We start from the raw sequence: 19,714 nt of genomic DNA, 5'->3' as shown, positions 1-19,714 counted from the left end.
GTTCTAACTCTTTGATGACTCTAGTTAAAGCAGAATTTTACCAGTTGAGAGAAATGTCCAAGAGGTACACCCATGGGCTGGGAGGCAAAATGGCTATCTAAATTCCTCCTTACTTGGCTTTTGGCATATTGGTGTCATTCTGTATAATGTTTTTGGATTCTGTCAGATATAGTCATAGAAAACCCCCCAAATCAAATAGAAACATTTAGTTGTATTGCAGTATACTACTTAGGTTGGTGGATGATTACAGTTGACCTTTTTTTTTTTTAATGATTTGCTGGTTTTACTTTTTTAAATAAATGTATTTATTATTTATTTATTTATTTTTGGCTGTGTTGGGTCTTTGTTGCTGCGCCTGGGCTTTCTCTAGTTGCGGCAATGGGGGCTACTCTTTGTTGCAGTGTGCGGGCTTACCATTGCGGTGGCTTCTTTGGTTGCGGGGCACGGACTCTAGACGCGTGGGCTTCAGTAGTTGTGGCACGCAGGCTCAGTAGTTGTGGCGAATGGGCTTAGTTGCTCCGTGGCATGTGGGATCTTCCCGGACCAGGGATCGAACCCGTGTCCCCTGCATTGGCAGGCGGATTCCCAACCACTGTGCCACCAAGGGAAGTCCTCCTACTTTTTTTTTTTTTTTAATACAAAAGAAATACGTGCTTGTAGAAAACAGTACAGATAGGAATAAAGTAAATAGCAAAGGTCTTTGTCATTCTCCTGCACCCTTTCCCAGAGGTTACTTTCTCAGTATTCACTATGCCCCAAGCACTACTTTCTATAACAGTTCTACTTTACAGATGAGGAAACTGAGACACAGATAGGTTAAGTGACTTGCCTAAGGTCACACAAGTTGTGAGTGGCAAAGCTAGAATTCAACCCTAAGCATCTGTCTCTGGAGCCCAGCTCTCCTCAGTCTACCTTAAGTTTTCAGATGTGCTAATTTTCATCAGAAGAGGAAAGAATGTCCGAGGTAGCTAGAGAAAAGTGGAAGGAAGGGAAGAAAGAAACGAAAGGAATAATGGGCCTATATGCATCCTGAAAGCAAGGCCTCTGAAGAGGGAGTAGAGTAATAAGAAGTAGTGAAGAAGCGAGCAAGAAGTTGTGGTGTTGTGGGTGTCACTGACTCTCTAAATCAGTTTCCTTCTCTGTAACTGAGTGAAGGGTATGGTGGTACAAAGAAAAATGAGTAAATTCTCCATAAATGTTAGCAATTGCTAGAGTAGTATCCTTGGATTTTGTATGAGAGAATGAAGATAATACTAGCCCCTATTTTCATTTTAGAACTTTCAGCATCTCCTCATACATGCTTGATTAATGCTATTAAACGTGTTAGATTCACTGCAAGAATGCCTTTGGCAGTTAAAACTAATTTGCATCAGTGTAAATTTATCAAAACGTGTTTAAAACTTGCAAGTTTCAGAGTCAGCCACAGAGCAAGAATGGCAGTAGGGATTATCATGGTAGATATTCACACAGTAGACTTTATTAAATAATCAGTATTCACAGTCTTCAGATGTGATACCTTTGGATGGATTTGAATTCTGAATTTCAGGACCTCCAAATAAGGAGATTTTGTTGCTTGAAAAAAGAACCTAATGTCTAACAGTTCTCTCCCTTAGAAATACTTTCTTACATGTAACACAAAATGATCTTTGTTTTGAATTAAGGCCTCTTGCATCTTGATCTTTTCCTAGTGTCAGAATAATCTTAGTAAAGATTAATAAGACCAAAAGTAGAAACGTATAGTCCAGAAACCTGTAGCCACAATCTCTTAGTGACCTTGATGGGAAGAGTGAAGCTTTCCTCTTTTCCTTGTGTCAGTCTCCTGGGCCTTGAGGAAGACTCGGCCTAAAGGGGTTGCAGGGGTTGTGGGGGGGTATCTTCACTCCGCATTTGTAGTTAAAGCTGCCCCTTGCAGAAGAGACTTGGGAAAAGGAATAAGGGGGATAACATTTCTTCACTTATCTCGTAAGAACTGTAGTTTCTGTCTCTGGAAAGTAAAGAGTTTAAATCTTTATTTGTATCATGGTGTGACATTCCACCCTTGATATCTATTAGAATATTGTTACTAAAGGCTTAATCATTTTTCATTTATTTATAACTGTGACCTAGGTCTAAGTTGAGGCTGCCACTGTATGTGGGTGGTTTGGTGGGTATTTATGGTTGGAGTTTTTGCATTGTTTTTTGTTTTCTGCATGTTTTTTAAAGCTTTTCTTCCCCACTTTGTCACCCACAGGTTCGAGAACTTGTCCTGGACAATTGCAAATCAAATGATGGGAAAATTGAGGGCCTAACAGCTGAATTTGTGAACTTAGAGTTCCTCAGTTTAATAAATGTAGGCTTGATTTCAGTTTCAAATCTCCCCAAACTACCTAAATTGAAAAAGGTAAGTGCTTTTTCTTTAACAGTAGAAGAGAGAACCATCCTGCGGAAGGGAAAAATATATGATTCTATCTGTAAGGAAGCATTTAGTGTAGCAGAAAGCATATGGCCTTTGGAACTGGGCAGATCTGGGATTGAATTCCAGCTCTAACATTTCCCTGATGGGTAAATCTTCCTCAGGTTACTTAATCTCTCTAAGACTCAGTTTCCTCATCTGTAAACTTGTGATACCACCTGACCTTGCAGAATTGCTGTGATGTTTGGAAATAATGCATGTTGGGTGCTGAATAAATAGTAGTTATGAAGAATAATTATTTTGTGAATAATTTATTACTTGTTATGAATCTGTTGCTATGATGTTAACTCATTGTTCTTAGTATGCTCTGGTTTAGGAACCACAGGTGCCTCCCATTCTTCGTGTTTTATGTTGATTAAGGGAGAATTGAAGTATAGACATTTCAAATTTGTAGTCTATGTTATTTCAAACCCATTATGTAATTCTTAATGACTAGGAAGTTTAAAATGTGTTGTGATTGACTGCAAGAGTTCCTTTTAACAAAACTGCTGTACTTCCCTATCCTAGTTGACGGCCCATTGTTAGGGCTTTATTGGTCTAATTATAAACCAATCGCTATCCCCCCTAATAACCCCCCCCCAAAAAAAAACAACAAACAAAAAAACCTCAAGAAAAATGTTTTTTTTCATGTCCTTGCACGTTGCCCTGTCACAAAGCCCCAGATTGTCAGAACTGGAAGAAACTTAGATCTTCTAGCCTTGTTTTACAGGCACAGCAGTAGACCCAGAAAGGTACAGTAATTTGCCTAAAGCCACCCACAGAAGTGGTTAGTACTGGAACCAAAGCTAGAACCCATATCTTCCTATTTGCTAATCCAATATCTTTTCCATTACATACAAAAATGTTTGTGGTCATGGCAGTGTTGCAGAATTCTCCACTGTTTACCTAATCTCTTTATTAGGGAGTTTAAGTTGAACCTTCATCTAAAAAAGATACACATAGAAAACTGAAATCAAATTGAGGCAGAGGACAAGTAGGCTGTTCCTGTAGCTTCCTTGCTTGAATTCTGAGAGGGACTTGTTTTCTGATTAAGTACATGAATTAAAATCCAGAAGTGCTTTTTACTTATTTGCCTTTTTTAGGTAATAAATGCTCAGGAAGTCCTCATGAGTTTCAGGGCAACCCTCCTGTCAGAAAGAATTCTGTTATGTTTAAATTTGTAAATTTTTTTCTTTTTTCTGACAGTCATTTCCTTTAGAGGTTCAAGTGTAATCCTTTTATGTTTGCATAGGTTATTGTGACATTGGAAGCTCTGATAAGCCCATAAAAAACTGATGGCTTTTTAGCCTGTATCTACATAAACTTGATGCTAGCAGGTCCCTAGTATGTGTTTTGTGTTCTGTTCTGCATTCCTAGCATCCTGGTACATTTTCCTGAATTACCATGGTCTGTGTACTATCACACTTATTCAGAAAGTCAGTGTATCAGGGAACAGTGTATCAGTGTATCAAATCCTTCTGAAGTCCTATTAATCACTTACCTTGTAGGGTCAGAGAGGGAGGAATAGAGATATCTGTAAACCAAACTTAAAGGCACATTGCGTGTTCTCACAGCTGATTTTCTTCCTGCCCTAGAGCACAGATTGTTTTTTTTTTTAACAAGAAACAGGTTCTGAAAGAAATTTTGGTGTATAAATGTCGCAGGTTTCCTAAATTTACACATTGATTTCATTTCAAAATAAATATGCCACTAAATGCTTTGGCAGATTGCCTTGTTATCTCTACTCCCTAAGATACTCATGTTGAAAGGATGTGAATACTACATATGTCAAAATTATAACCAACCAAGAGAAATTTTAGATATTTTACTGCACTGTCCCATCAGAAGGAAAAAAATGTATTGAAATGTTGCTTTTTTCTCTTCCGAAATGCTTAATAACACCAAAGCAGCAGACTTACTGTTTTTTAAACTCATTCTTTCAACGAATATTTAAATTTTTAAAAGTTCCTCTATTCTGCATCATGTACTTCATTTCATTGCATGCCAGACTAAATTGCATACGTTGTCATGCTGTTCTAGGTACATAGCACAGTGGGGAGCACATTGAAGCTAGCCTGCCTGGCTTCAAACCATAGGTTCACCGATGTAACAGCTGTGTGATCTGTGGGCACTTACGTAGTCTCTTCATAGTTCATTTTTGTCATCTGTAAATGGGGGTAATAATTCTTCCTACCCCATAGGGTGATTGTGAGATCAAATGAGTTCATGGATTTCTAGTGCTTTGAACAGTGCCTGAAGTACTATGTAAGGGTTAGATACAGTTACCATTGTTGTTGGCAGTTAAAAGAGAATTGAAACTAGCTGTCTGGCTTTAGTTTTCTTCATCTGCAAAATGAAGAGTTTGAATTAGATGCTCTTGACCATCTTATTTTTCCTGGCTCCAATTTCTTTCACTCTAAGGGTCCAATATTCCTTGGTGAAGGCTCGTTCCTTCATTGGCACACCACTTGCTATGCTACTTGACCTGCAGCTAAGAAATTAGAGTGGGTTCTTACAAAGGCTAGTGCCAGGTTTGTGCAAGAAGTGTCCTCTGGGGAGTTGGTTTCGTCAGCCCTGAAGCTGTTGCCCCAGTCCCTTTTTCCAAAGTCATGGAGCTTCTTTAAGGGCTTGTACCATTCCTGTAGCCTTCAGAGCAACATTCCCTGGTGGCTTCCAGATGTAGAACTCCATGGTGAGCCAACACTGAACAGAACCAGATTAGGTTTCAAGTGGGCATTGTGAGCTTTGCTTGGCACACAGAATAGCTGCTCAGAATGCACAGACCATTTACCCTTCCTGGCAGGTATAGAGTATTACAAATTCTCAAAGAATTCTCATTTGCTTTGACCCACTTTTTAGGTTAGAAAATGTATTTGCTGATGTTAGGGGCCAGCAAACTGTTAAAATTAGCAGCTGGTTAAGAAAATACAACTCTTCTAATCCTAACATGTCTCTCCTTCCCAGAAGTGTTCCTGGGATCTGTAAACTACTTATTTGGGTTTAATCAAACAAAATGAGCACACCTGCCCTAATAAAAATAGAGATCATTTGATCTTGGTGTTTGAGAACTATTCGTTATTTATAACACTTTAATGATATGTGTTTCTCTGTGTGTATTTGTGTGCTGTGTGCATTTTCTCTTAACAGCTTGAGCTCAGTGACAATAGAATCTTTGGAGGTCTGGATATGTTAGCAGAAAAACTTCCAAATCTTACACATCTAAACTTAAGTGGAAATAAACTGAAAGATATCAGCACCCTGGAACCTTTGGTAAGTAATCAAGAATTTGAAAACCAGGACTTATTGGTCATTTTCATTTTCATATTTCTTTATTGTGAGGGAAATAATTGGAATAATAATTGACTGAGAAAATGGTGGTTTTTTTATAGTACTTCTTATAGAAAGAGTCAGTTTTAAGGAATCAGGGCCTCTTTAGTTATACGTGTTCCTGTGACTTTGCTCTCCCTCCCTTATTATTGTGGTAGCTTCCTTCAAAGGGGAATTCTTTTCTTTTTTGTCCTTTTTAAATGTCATATATTAACTATAGCCTTAAACATTTATCTTAAAATTGTTTCCCCAGACTGACCAGACTTTTACAGAAAAGGCTGTTTATATTGGGTGACATATCTGATCTGTAGATGGAACAGGCCAAGGGCAGCTCCGATGAGTTTTAGGTCTTTTAATTCATGATCTTGTGTTGTAGCTGGATCACTGTTGCCTAAAGTTTTGCATGGGAACCCCCAGATTCTCCTCAGTCTTACATACTGGGATAAGCTATGGAAAGTTAAATGCCAGTTGGGTTATAGACTTGCTGTGTGACCTTGGGCAAATTGCTTCTTCTCTCTGGGCCTCAGTTTCCTCACTTATAAGAAGCAGGAAGGATAATAATCCCTGCCTAACTTACCTCACTTAGGAGTTCTGAGAATAAAATAAGGTAATGCACTTATTTTGCTTTGTAAGTTGGGAAGCTGTGTTAATGGGGGTCCAGTCTAGTGGAACTTGTAGTGACCAGAAAAGAGCTTCTGGAGGCAGGGGTTAACGCAGGGTAGCGGGTAGCCCCACAGCCTGTTCTCTTTGGCTGCCACCTGGAAATTCCTATTCCATTCAACAATTCAAGATTCTTAAATGACTTTTTTCCCCAAATATGAGATTCTATTCATAGAAGTAGAATTCTATTTTAATAAGGCTAATGAAACTCAAACTTGTTTCATATCACCCAAAGAAGTTTGTGGCAGCTTTCTGGGTTTTTTTTTTTTTTTTTTTTTTTTTTTTTTTCTGTTGTACATAAAGTCAGTATTTCCATCTGACTTACCTTGCAAACATTAATTGGGAGAGGGGCTATACAGCAGATAGGAGCTGTCTTTCAGGATCCAGCAGAGCAGAACCCAAGAGGATAAGGCATCCTTCTGCTATCTCTATCTTTTCTGATATCACAATATATTAAAATATTTGCACTTCATATCATTTGTACAGAATGTGCTGTTGATATTTCAAGAGAAGATAGAGTTAAATTATGACTTTTAATAAAGAGGATTTCCTGCTAAAACTATAGGGTCTTTTCCCTCCTGATAGTAATTGAGGGTCTGTTCCAATGTAGATTTAGTCACTGTTTACCGAGTCCCTTTGTTTTTACGTTTCATTAAGTAGACCACATTTAGCTCATTTCTCATAAATGTTTCGAGCCTGTTCACCTTTGCTCCATGAATTTTGTCCCCTTTTTTCTGTTACCAGTTCACTCAGATACTTGGGCTCCCTACTTTTTCACTAGTTCTGTTTTCCTCCAAATCAATCCCCATTTCCAATGTTTAAGCAAACATTTATTGCAGTTTGCTTTATTCAAGGATGTTAACATTTGCCCGTGTATTCTCATGTAATGCAAAGAAGAGGGAATGTCCTCCTTTTAGAAATGAGAAAACCAAGTTTAATTACTCAGCAGCTGCAGGATAAATGGCGAGTAGGGATTCGAATCCAAGTCCATCATTCTTTCCACTGCCCTTGGGACCTGTTCTTCTCTTTTTAACCTATAAATTTATTCCATACCCAAATTGATCTAAGCTGGGAGTTCCAAAAGGAGCACTAAATTAAGTGCTGATGTTCTCCCAGTCCCATAGGGCACTCTAAGCCTTTATTGTTTGTGTTAATGACAGGCTCTCAATTTAGGGTCATTGTAAGCACAGGAACCCCTTCTCTCTAGAACAGAGTACCAGGCAGTACCTTTCCATGCTAAATCACTGGCCATTGCCTAATTCTCCTGGCAGCCTTAGTCTTCTTTGATGTTTCATCAGAAGCTTTTGTCAGTGTCCTAGCATTCAGAGGCAGAGCAGAAGCAGACATTGTGTGGGAGTTGTTCCTGACCTGGTCAGTGATTTATTAGGGCCCTTTGGTGGCTATGAAAGTCTCAATCCCCTGGGGCAATGAAGTATGAGAAAAATAATCATTATAATATTTACCATTTTTGGAGGATCTGCTATGTACCATACACTGTAGTGGTTGCTTTATGTATGTTATCCCATTAGTAATCCTCAACATTTCTATAAAATGGATAGAAATAGCATGGCCCTCATTTTACACATGAGGAAGCTGAGGCTTAGGAGAGGCTGAATCCCTTGTCCAGAGTCACACACTTGGCTAGGGAGTGACAGAGCCACAGTGCCACACACCCAGGGCTGTCTGGGAAAGGCTGAGCTCCTGCCATTCTCCTGAACTTTCTATTCAGATTACTGGGGGTGCTAGGTGGGTCTCCTGACGTTATAACTTCAGGATAAATAAAACTGTAGGAGAAGGTGAAGGGGGGGAATGTTGGGTCCATTTTGACTTCTGAAAGTATTCTTCAGTGGGGAAAACACCATCCTCATCCTCATCAACCACATACATTTTGAACTCCGTCTACGTTGAGCCCAGTTCTTACAGTCAATGCAATGATTGTGAATGCCTCTGCTTACTACAGGGACATTAATCGAGAGACAAAGAAGGCATCAATTCAAACTTCCTTGGACACCTTTTTTAAGAGACCTGGGCCATCCAAACCATCCCCCAAAGCCCTTCTAAATTCTAAGAAGGCAAGCAAAATTATTGTTAATAAAATGTTTAATGTTTATTATGGCTAGCCTATTAGTTTTAGGCCAAATTTCTGAAATGGTAGAGTTGTGGGGTTTTTGTTGTTGTTGTTGTTTTAAGCAGTATTTACACATTACAGTGGGATCCTGAATAATCTGTGTGTAGTGTATTTTGGGCCTTAAAGCACAATTTTACTGCTTTAAACAGTTCTAGAGTCCTACATTATTGGGGGTTTTGTTGTTTATTTGCTTTCACTTTGTTTTCTAGCACACTGTGTGGCATGTCCGAATTATTTATAATGGGTCCTTTCTGAAGAAGTAGCAAAAAATGTCACAGATTCAGAGTTGCAGAAACAGGAAAGCCTTGGAGGCCCTGTGTACTAGGCTAGTTGATAGAATTAGAAAACGGGCTTGGGGCACTGTTGAGCATTAAAGATCTGGAGTTGTATGTATTTTTGCACATCCATTCCTAGGAAATAATGTTGAACAGTAAATGGCTCATTCCTTTGAGTGAAGAATTTATACTGAGCCTCTGGGAAAGCTGCCTAAATATATTCGTGGTTCTATCTTAGCTGGTATAGAGTCAACCTTTCTGGGAAGAGAAAAGAGTTCTACAGTTGTCTGGGGTGGTATTTCAGCATTTTTTTTCCTCTTTGTCAAGAAGTCATACCTGGGCTTCTGGGGGGTCAGGGGCTGTCCAGTAGGGAAGCTAATCTGAAAGCTACATGACAGAAAAGCAGTTCTCCCGATGATCAGAAGGGCTGGGGACAGCTTTCTTAAGACCTCAGTGTACTGACTTACATAAGCACATTATTGGATCCACAAAACTCTTGAATCACTGTACCTTGGTGTTTTGAGGAGTGCATTTGTCTGTTGCTGTAACACTGTTCTGTGTTCCATGCTTGGCTCCATGTTCCCAAGGGCTGTTCAGTGAGAATAAAACCAGTGTGGGAACCTCTTTGATCAGGAAGACGAAGATTTGTGAGTGCAGGGATCATCAACCCCTTCCTCTAAAGGACCAGATAATAGATCTTCTAGGCTTTGTAGGCCATGCAGTCTCTGTCACAACTACTCCACTTTGCCATTGTAGCATAAAAGAAGCCATACATAATACATAAACAAGTGAGTGTGGCTGTGTTCCAATAAAACTTGGTTTACAACTACGGGAGGCAGGCCGGAGTGGGCCAGCCAGCTGTCATTTGCCAAGGCCTGCTTTAGAGCACAGATTTTCAAATGATTTTGTAACTCCCAAGAACTACACAGACACCTCAAGTCCTGCAGACAACGTTTTGTTTCATCTTTGTTTCTTCCCAGGTCCTTGTGAATGTTGAAATAGATCTCCCAATAAAGCATCGAAGTCTTTAAACATCAACATTTATTTTTTTGCAACTTGCTTCATACAGAGATCCTCTCGGTAGTTTTTTAGAGAATGGCAAACTTTTCTCTTGACTCAGAACCATTAAAAATTTATGAAGCCGTATACCCATATGCCCCCCAAGCCCCTATTTTGAAAGGCACCAGGCCTCACAGTACTTCACATTTTGTGTTTTACTCTTGATCGGTTGGCCCCCCTCTTCTGCTCCCTATGAGGGTCTGTTGTCGCTTTCTGTTGCTGTCTCCTTACTTGCCTGTAATACTAACTCTGCCCTCCCAATCTCTTAATTCACCCTTAATCAAAACTTAATAGACCTGGTATTGAAATACTAGTACACTGATGTATTAACAAATGAAGATCTGAGTAGAATACGTGGACATTTTCCTATTCGCTTTGGCTGCTCAGAAAACTTCTTGGGCCAAGTTTTTAGATCTTAACTGTTTTAGATAGATGAAACTGAGGTTTCGAACAAAGAGGTATTACAACAAAACTTCAAGGTATGGTAAAATCAGAAGAATTTTACTTCAGAAAGTTCTGGTAATAGTGTCAATCTTTTCCCCCAAAATTAAAAAAGAAGAAAAGAGTGTGAAGTTTCTCTACTTGTGAAGTTTCAACTCTGAGTCCCCCTTCTTTTCCCCCAGCTTGCACTGACTCCTGTCTTCCCAGAAAATATCTGCATCACCACACTTTGTGCTTTACTAGGTCCTGTTCTCGAGTGTTTCCCATCTATGTCCCCAAGTAGAAACGTCAAGGATCTTGATGTTGATAGATTTCATTGAAAAATTTTTTTCCCTTCCTATTCTACCACCCCAGAGCACTGAAGACTGACTGCTTGATAACCCAGCAAGTTCTTATTGGTCATTTGATTACTCAACATTAAAACCTAGTTTTGAACCAAATTTGTTAGTCTCTGTTTTGTCTCATATTGTAAAAAGGTCCAGTTTTAATAAATTTTTCAAATTCATATTTCTTAAGACTATTCATACTGCCAAAAGAAAACAGTTCTCTGAGAGGATAGAAGTAGAAGGGAAGGACTAATTAAAAATCTAGTGACCTAATATAAAGGTTGCAAAGGACTTGAAATGTTTTCCTATGTACAAGGCTGAGTAGGTAGCAGCTAATTGAATTCAGAGCCTAGAATTTTACCTCTTTAGGAGATGGGTTTTGTTGCCTGTGTTCCTTTGGTTTAGTAGGTATGTTTCTTGATCCTTTTCCTCAGAAAAAGTTGGAATGTCTGAAAAGCCTGGATCTGTTTAACTGTGAGGTTACGAACCTGAATGACTACCGAGAGAGTGTCTTCAAGCTCCTTCCCCAGCTGACCTACCTGGATGGCTATGACCGAGAGGATCGTGAAGCCCCTGACTCAGATGCCGAGGTGGATGGTGTGGATGAAGAAGAGGACGATGAAGGTGAGTTGGCACAAAGCAACATGCAGTGAACTTAATTTCTGCTTTCCAAAGGTCCTGATTAGGCCACTGAATGCTCTTGCTATTGAGAAAAATAATTTATATCCATGCATGTAGGCATTCTGTTAAATTTGAAACTCTTAGGGCATTGAAGTCTTCAAATGATCAAAATAGAAAATGGTTTGTTAGCTAATTAGTCTTGAATTTGGAGCCTAGAGATCATAGACTGCTTCAGTCCATTTTTTGAAGTACTTGTGGTTCATGGTTTACTAAAAGGACCATTGCCTCAGGTCTCCTGCCTTTCTCCTAGCTGTTTCCCGTTCTTGGCTACTGCCAACTTATCCTTACCAACTCAGCTTTGTCAACACTTCTGGGAAGCATTTTATGATGCTGGAGACCTAGGTCCTTGTATGGGCCAGAGCATCCCCTCGCTTACCTCTTTCGTAGCACTTGTCACTCTGCCATTCTTGTCCCTTCCAACTATGCTATGATTACCTTCTTTTTTAAAAAAATTAGTTAATTTATTTAGCTGCGTCGGCTCTTAGTTGCGGCACGCAGGATCTTTTCGTTGCGGCATGCCAGCTCTCTAGCTGTGGCTTAGTTGTCCCGCGGCACGTGGGATCTTAGTTCCCCGACCAGGGATCGAACCCTCGTCCCCCACATTGGAAGGCGGGTTCTTAACCACTGGACCACCAGGGAAGTCCCTATGATTATCTTCTTATCTCTTTATTCACAGGGCCTAGCAGTTGGTAGGTACTTCGTACATGGTTTTTACATTCAAATATAAATATCTTTCCTGCTTTGATATATGACTATAGAGTTTTAAAAGGTAATGATTTGAAAGCACTATGTGTTGGATTCCATTTTTCATTAATAAAGGAAATAATTTCTAGCTATAACATGGAATTAGAATATACTTTTTATTTTTGGCTCTTTTTTTAATATATAAATTTATTTATTTATTTATTTTTGGCTGCATTGGGTCTTCATTGCTGCTCATGGGCTCTCTCTAGTTGAGGTGAGCGGGGGCCACTCTTCGCCGTGGAGCACGGGCCTCCCATTGCGGTGGCCTCCCTCGTTGTGGACCACGGGCTCTAGGCACGCAGGCTCAGCAGCTGTGGCGCATGGGCCCAGCTGCTCCGTGGCATGTGGGATCCTCCCGGACCAGGGCTCTAACCCTTGTGCCCTGCGTTGGCAGGCAGATTCTTAACCACTGAGCCACCAGGAAAGCCCGTATTTTTGACATTTGATCAAGGTTTTTTACATCCTATTATCTTTTTTTTTTTTTTTTTTTTTTTTTGCGGTACGTGGGCCTCTCACTGCTGTGGCCTCTCCCATTGCGGAGCACAGGCTCCGGACGCGCAGGCTCAGCAGCCATGGCTCACGGGCCTAGCTGCTCCGTGGCATGTGGGATCCTCCCGGACCGGGGCACGAACCCGTATCCCCTGCATCAGCAGGCTGACTCCCACCCACTGCACCACCAGGGAAGCCCCATCCTGTTATCTTTAAGAATCTTTGTATATTTTCTACCCAAACTATCCCTCCTGATTAGCTTGTGCTTTCCTTGCACAGTGACTTGTTTACTCTGAGTCACTCTTAGGGATAAAAGGTTTCTCACCTGAGTGGCTTAGAGGAAGCAGAGCTATGAGTGATCACATCGATCAGCATGAAGAAAACTTATTCTTCTAGCATTCCTGATGTTGCTAGAATTTGCAGCATTACTGTATTTGAAGCGTTATTTTCAATATCTCTTTAAAGATGACAGTTTATAAGACAGAAATGGTTTAAGAAAAGGGGAGAACATCATCAGGCACCTTGGTTGCAATTAGTGGGAGAGTACTCTGGAAGCATTTTACAGTTTGGTTTTGCAGCAGGTTTGAGACAAGGCAAAAAGAGATGGGATGTTAGATGGTAAAGTGGACGCTGAATAGGATGTTTCATGTTGTTCCAAATGTTTACATCACTTAGTCCCTTCATTGCTTGTTCTCAGTTTTTCTTAAAAACCAGTCTGGTTGTCCATATTTAAGTCCACCTTAAATGGGTTGAGCAGCCACCCATGTGCAGGAGCCTGTAAAGAAAATTCCTTGGAGAGTGGAAGGCAGTTCTTGAGAGCAAGATCAGTCAGGCAACAAGTATTTGAGAATTTCCTATGTGCCAGGCTTTTAAAACTATCTAAAAATAGTTTTAAGAAAAAACAAACATGGTTCCTGTCCCTTGGAGCTTACTGTCTACTAAGAAGAGAAATGTTAAGTAATCATAACTAAATAACTAATCACAAGTGAGCAAAACGTGTGGTAATGGAGAAGCACCAGGTGTGTGAGAGCATAGGAGCTGAGACTGGGGCTCTGGCAAGTTGACCTGAGGAAGTGATGTTTAACTGAGACTCAAAGGTTGAGCCAGTGTTAGCCACACAGAAAAGAAAGGGAAGAGCATGTGGGGTCCGGAGGCAGGAGAAAGCACAGCGAGATCCAGGACCTGGAGAGGTAAGAACTAGTTGATGAGAGGCCTGCACCAAATGGAGTAGAAACACAGGACACAGGTGCCTTTCAGCCTGCCTGGCTACCACCACTGCCCCCACCCCCATCCCCATCATGGGGTTATTATGGGTGTTTCCCAGGTTCCTGATTTGCACAGCTGGTTTGTGGTGGTACCCTTACCGCAGAGGAGGGTGGTGGGTCTTTTTTGTTTTGTGTGTGTGTGTGTGACTTTTTACTATGGAGAATTTCAGACATAGACAAAGGTAGAAATAACAGTAAAACTAACTTTAACTTTCATGTTCCCATTACTGAGTTTCAGCCGTGATCTGTTCACGCCTGATATTATTTTACACACACACACACACACACACTCCTACCCACTTCTCACCTTCCTTATTTTGAAGCAAATCCTAGGCTTTGTATCATTTCATTGGTAAGTATTGTAGTGTACACTTGGTCTGCCAGGACTCCTGGCCTCTGGATTTTATGGGGCTCAGGTCAAAGGGACTGAGCCTCAGCAACTTGCAAGAAAGGAGGTGACTGTGGTTCGTGGTTTTCCCTGACATTGGTGTGGCCCAGCATTTGTCCTGTGGACCAACCCAAAGCTCCCCACCACCTGAGTAGGTGTACCTTGTGAGACACACAGGGTATTTGATGTATTCCTTTTGGACGGTTTTCAGAAGGAGAAGATGAGGACAAGGAGGAGGATGAGGATGGTGAGGAAGAAGAGTTTGATGATGAAGAGGATGAAGATGAAGACGAAGATGTAGAAGGGGAGGAAGATGAAGATGAAGTCAGTGGGGAGGTCAGTGCACCTCTTGCTGCCCTGCTTCCCATTTGTAATTGAAATAAAAGTGTGGATTGTTTAAAAAAGAAAAGTCTTCTGAAGAAATTAGTATGCTTGTAAATAGACTAATGGCAATCTCATTAATTTAACTCTTGTCCCCCTTTTAGTAAATACTGAATAGAATACATACTGAATGCTAACTAGGCAGTGCTTGGCTCTGCAGAGTAAGTTTTGACCCTTTAACTTTGGGAGGCAGCAGCAAGTTGAGTATTCATTCAGTACGGTGAGAAAACTGGAAACTGAGAACTGATGGGATGTCCTCCCCTTTGTTGTACTGAAGTGAAGGGTATGTTTACTAAGTCTGAACTTCTTGTATATCCAGCTTAATGCAGTAAATGCATTATGTACCTGCTGTGTTAAAGAGCTGAGGATGAAAAGTTGAAGAAAAATGTGGTCCTGCTCTGAAAGAGGCAGGTAGTCTAATTTATGGGACAGGCAGTAATAACAGTTATCTCTGAGGAGCTGAATACCGTAGAAGGATAGGAGCAAGGAGTGACTTTGACCCTAAAGGGGACTTGTGAATACAGGCCAAGAAAATTAGACATCATCAAAAAAAAAAAGAAAAAAAAAAATGTTCTTTTCTAGTACAAATGTAAGGCTGAGCATTTGTATAATCTCATAGGTGTCTAATGAAATTAAGTTTCTGAAAGAAGCTTTTTATAAGAAAGGGAATATGGAAGTCTTTGTCCAAACATGCTTTGAAGTTTTTAAAATTATTTCTGGAGTTACCCATTGTAAGTTGCATACTAATTAAATATGTCTTTAATTAATGCTTACTTCTGAAAAGCAATTTTTTTTTTTTTTTTTTTTTGTACGCGGGCCTCTCACTGCCGTGGCCTCTCCCATTGCGGAGCACAGGCTCCGGACGCGCAGGCCCAGCGGCCACGGCTCACGGTCCCAGCCGCTCCGCGGCATGTGGGACCCTCCCAGACCGGGGCACGAACCCGCGTCCCCTGCACCGGCAGGCGGACCCCCAACCACTGCGCCACCAGGGAAGCCCTGAAAAGCAATTTTTAAAGAAAAATTTTAATTAAGCTCATTAATTTAAGAAAAACCAGCAGTTCTCACTATATTAAAGTAGATAAAAGTAAAATTACAGTTTTCTCTTTGAATGAACTGTTAAATTTAATTGACAGTTCTTGTTTTTCTTCGTACTCCTTAACTTGGCAGAATTAATCTAATAATGATATGCTATTTACCATTCTTTAGGAAGAAGAATTTGGACATGATGGAGAAGTTGACGAAGATGAAGACGATGAGGATGAAGATGAGGATGAGGATGAAGGTGGGTTACTGCATGCACTTTGGTCCCTCTCAGTTAAAGATCAAGGGAAATGTCCATTAATTTAGAATTTGAAATCACTGAGAAAATAAAATGCCTTTGGGCCTGGTGGTCTTCAGAAGCACTTGTAAAGCCCCATTAGTGTGTGAGTACTGGTTCACCCACCTGCTCTACAGCAGTTAGTAGTGCCTGTGTGAGGATAGGCAGCCCCAGCCTCAGTCCCCACATGTGTTTTTAGACCCCATCGTTTGTGTTACTGTTAGGCATGAGATTTCTGTGTTTGGAATTTTTTCATTAAAAAAAAATCTTAATTGGTTGTAGTCTTTGCAGGGTAGATAAATAGCACCTTTCTAGTTTTATTGGTGTTATTCCTTTCCCCACCACAACCAAAACCAGTGGAACATCTGTTTATTTATTAGAAAGTAGATTCTAATGCTTGTATACGTTTCAGAGTACTGGGTTGGTTGCTGTGCTTTCTGTTGGTTCGTACTTTCTCAGCAGCATCTTCTCTCTGTGCAAGTCACAGGACTAAAATTACTTTGGATACAGCAATGATTAAGACCTGGTCTCTGCCTTCAGGGAGCTTTTTGGAACACAATTTAGTGCAGATTTAGCTAATTTCATTAAAGTAGCAGTGAGTTTTTACTAGTTGAAAAAACAACGATGTGTAGGTCTCTGTGTCTCAAATACTTAAGGAGTCTGAGAAATCTCTTTTTAGTTAATGTAAACTTGCAACAGTTTGAGTTTGCCATGTTCTAGGCTGAATACTTGTGCTATTTCATTTAATCCTCAGAATAACGCTATGGAGTCAGTGCCATTGTCCCCATGTTACAAATGAGGAAATAGGCTTAAGGAGCTCCAGAGTCCTTGCTATTTATTTTAATAAATGCTAATGTCTGATTTTGGTGACCAACAAGTGTAAGAAAAATAAACATTTGTTAAGACAGCAACTTAACTTGAGAAAACTGAGTTAACTTTGCTGTGATTTGAGGTGCTGCTGTGCATTTTACCCTTCTTGGTTCTGTGGCTACTATTTATGCTTCTTAGAATTAAAACTTCTTAATTAACAACCTGTCGATTTGATCAAGCTTACATCATTTTTTATCTCCCAACCGTTAAAAAATGCTTTGTTGTTACCTCTGTTAGCAATAATTAGGCAAAGTAAATGCCTTTCCAGTTGTCTCAAAATGAATTTTTATTATTGTACAGAAGAGGAAGAAAGCGGGAAAGGTGAAAAGAGGAAGAGAGAAACAGATGATGAAGGAGAAGATGATTAAGACCCCAAATAACCTGCAAAAAAAAGAACTGTTCAGTATTGGTTGGACTGCTCACACGGATTTGGTAGCTGTTTAAAAAAAAAAAAAAAAAGTAGCTGTGATACAAACCCCAGGACACCCACCCACCCAAAGAGCCAAAGAATAGTTCCTGTGACATTCCACCTTCCTCCACTTAGTCCCTCTTGGAAATCCACCACCAAGCTTGGGGACTTCACCCCAACAAAATTGTAAGCATTGTTAGGTTTTCGTGTAAGACTCTTGCTGTAGCGTGGATAGCTGTGATTGGTGAGTCAACGGTCTGTGGCTGCCAGTTACACTGAGATTGTAACAGCATTTTTACTTTCTGTACAACAAAGGAGCTTTGTAAATAAAATCTTAACATTTTGGGTCTGTTTTTTCATGCTTTTCTTTTCTTTTTAATGAAATTTTTTTTACATTAGGACATTTTATGTGACAACTGCCAAAAAAGTATTTTTAAGAATTTAAGTGAAATAAACACATTCCTCTTTGGTAAAGCTTAGTTGTATGCTTACATTTGTAATTTAGGACTTTTGATTGTAAGCCTGTGTTGAAACACACTAAAGAACTGGTTTCTTTGGTGTTTTTATATTAGTGGTTGTTGAGGGGAAATACACAAGTATGTAGGATCTTTGAGCATTTAACTCTAATCCTCATTCTTGATGACTGAGAGTAATGAGGTAGACTTTTGAAAAATAATGTGTGAAATTCAATGCTCTGGAGCCCCTGAAAGCCAGTAAAAATAATGTTAGATTCAAATAAGATGAATTAAGTAAAGGAGGGTAGTATAAAGGAGAAGGCTTTACTCTGAGTCCCAGGAGATCTGAATTCTGGTTCTGGCTCTGCCACTGATTTCCTGTGTGACGTTGTGTTGCCCTCTGGACTACCTCCCAGTCTATAAAGTTGAGGGGGTGTGACCAAATGGCTTCTGACAGGAAGGTCTGAAGAAAAAAATGGGCTTTGCACGAAGGCTGAAACATGTACGGTTCGGTTCGACTGACAGGTGAACAGGGTATATAGTTTGTTATCAAGACAGGCGGAATGATAAGGAGGAATGATATGTGAAAAACTTGGCTGGGGGCGGAGGGGCGTGGGTACACACTGCCTGAGGTCAGCTCAGCTTTTTTTGCGGAAGATGGAAATTTTCTCTCTTCTTACAGATCTTGAAGGGGCTTGGGGGAGGGGTAAGATTCTGCAGTCTTTATGCAGTGGCTCAACAATTTAATACATGTGCGACTACATTGTCAATTTTTGTAGTGGAAGACTTGAGGATTGTTGGTAACTCTTAGCTGTAAGCTACTGGAGTGAGTGTTTTTACACATGTAAAAGCAATGTTAAAGATTAGAAACTAATCTGATTTTATGTCATTTTAGTGTCAGTGGAGCCCCCAAATCATGTACTTTACATTAATGTCCCCTCTAGGCTTTAGAGTGGAGTTTGCTTTTTGCAAACAGCAAAAAAGACAAACCAGCCCTTGGGTGCTCATAGGAACTAGTAGGGAAGAGAAGACACATGGGAATGATATTTACCAAGACCTAGAACAAGTGGTCCAGTAAGTGTTAGAGTAATTTAGAGGTAGGAAAGGTAGCTTTCAACTGGGAGGATTAGGGAAGTTTCCTAGAAGGGAAACTATTTGAGGCGCACATGAGGATGTGAGTAGAGTTTAGAAATAGAAATGGAGAAAGTAAGGAGGAACATGATGGACAGAGGTCAGAGGTAGGGAGTTGTGTATGCTTGGCTTCAAATAGGCAAGTTTGACTAGAGAATGAGGAGGAAGAAGAATGGCAGGTGAGACTGGAGCAGTGATTTGGGACTTTATCCCAAGGGGGCTTGAACGGCAGACCTTTCTTTTGCATTCACTTTGCAAAAATGTCAGTTTGATCTACTACCTGTGGCCAGTGAGAATTCTAGGGAACTATCAAACCAGCTTTTCATTTCTATCATGCTTTTTCTTTCTTTTTTTTTTTTTTGCGGTACTCGGGCCTCTCACTGTTGTGGCCTCTCCCGTTGCAGAGCACACGCAGGCTGCGGAGACACGCAGACTCAGCAGCCACGGTTCATGGGCCCAGCCGCTCTGCGGCATGTGGGATTTTCCCGGACCGGGGCACGAACCCGTGTCCCCTGTATCGGCAGGCTGACTCTCAACCACTGCGCCACCAAGGAAGCCCTTTTTCTTGTTTTAAAATTACATTTTCCAGAAGCCTGTGACATTCAGACCTCTGGGAGGGCCTTGAGGCTTAGCTGCTCTTAATATTTATTTTTTTACTTACTTATTTATGGCTGTGTTGGGTCTTCGTTTCTGCGCGTGCGCTTTCTCTGGTTATGGCGAGCAGGGGCTACTCTTCGTTGCGGTGCACGGGCTTCTCATTGTGGTGGCTTCTCGTTGCGGAGCATGGGCTCTAGGCGCGTTGGCTTCAGTAGTTGCACCATGTGGGCTCAGTAGTTGTGGCTTATGGGCTCTAGGGCACAGGCTCGGTAGTTGCGGCACACATGGCTTAGTTGCTCCGTGGCATGTGGGATCTTCCTGGACCAGGACTTGAACCCA

General features: G+C 40.7%; 1 protein-coding gene across 1 annotated transcript in view; it reads left to right on the top strand.

Annotated features, from left to right (window-relative positions):
- ANP32B (acidic nuclear phosphoprotein 32 family member B) overlaps window positions 1–17,537 on the top strand; it is a 26,946-nt gene extending 9,409 nt beyond the window's left edge. Inside the window, exons 2-7 of the mRNA XM_007461659.1 lie at window positions 2,231–2,380; window positions 5,579–5,701; window positions 11,082–11,271; window positions 14,426–14,550; window positions 15,802–15,877; window positions 17,084–17,537. Coding sequence (XP_007461721.1) covers window positions 2,231–2,380; window positions 5,579–5,701; window positions 11,082–11,271; window positions 14,426–14,550; window positions 15,802–15,877; window positions 17,084–17,151 — 732 coding nt within the window. The 3' untranslated portion in view covers window positions 17,152–17,537. The remainder of the gene's footprint in view (window positions 1–2,230; window positions 2,381–5,578; window positions 5,702–11,081; window positions 11,272–14,425; window positions 14,551–15,801; window positions 15,878–17,083) is intronic.
- Window positions 17,538–19,714: the final 2,177 nt, after the last annotated feature.

This window comes from Lipotes vexillifer, unplaced genomic scaffold (genome assembly GCF_000442215.2).
Source record: "Lipotes vexillifer unplaced genomic scaffold, Lipotes_vexillifer_v1.1 scaffold809, whole genome shotgun sequence".
Taxonomy (NCBI): Eukaryota; Metazoa; Chordata; class Mammalia; order Artiodactyla; family Lipotidae; genus Lipotes; species Lipotes vexillifer.
This window is presented reverse-complemented; position numbering and strand designations above follow the sequence as displayed.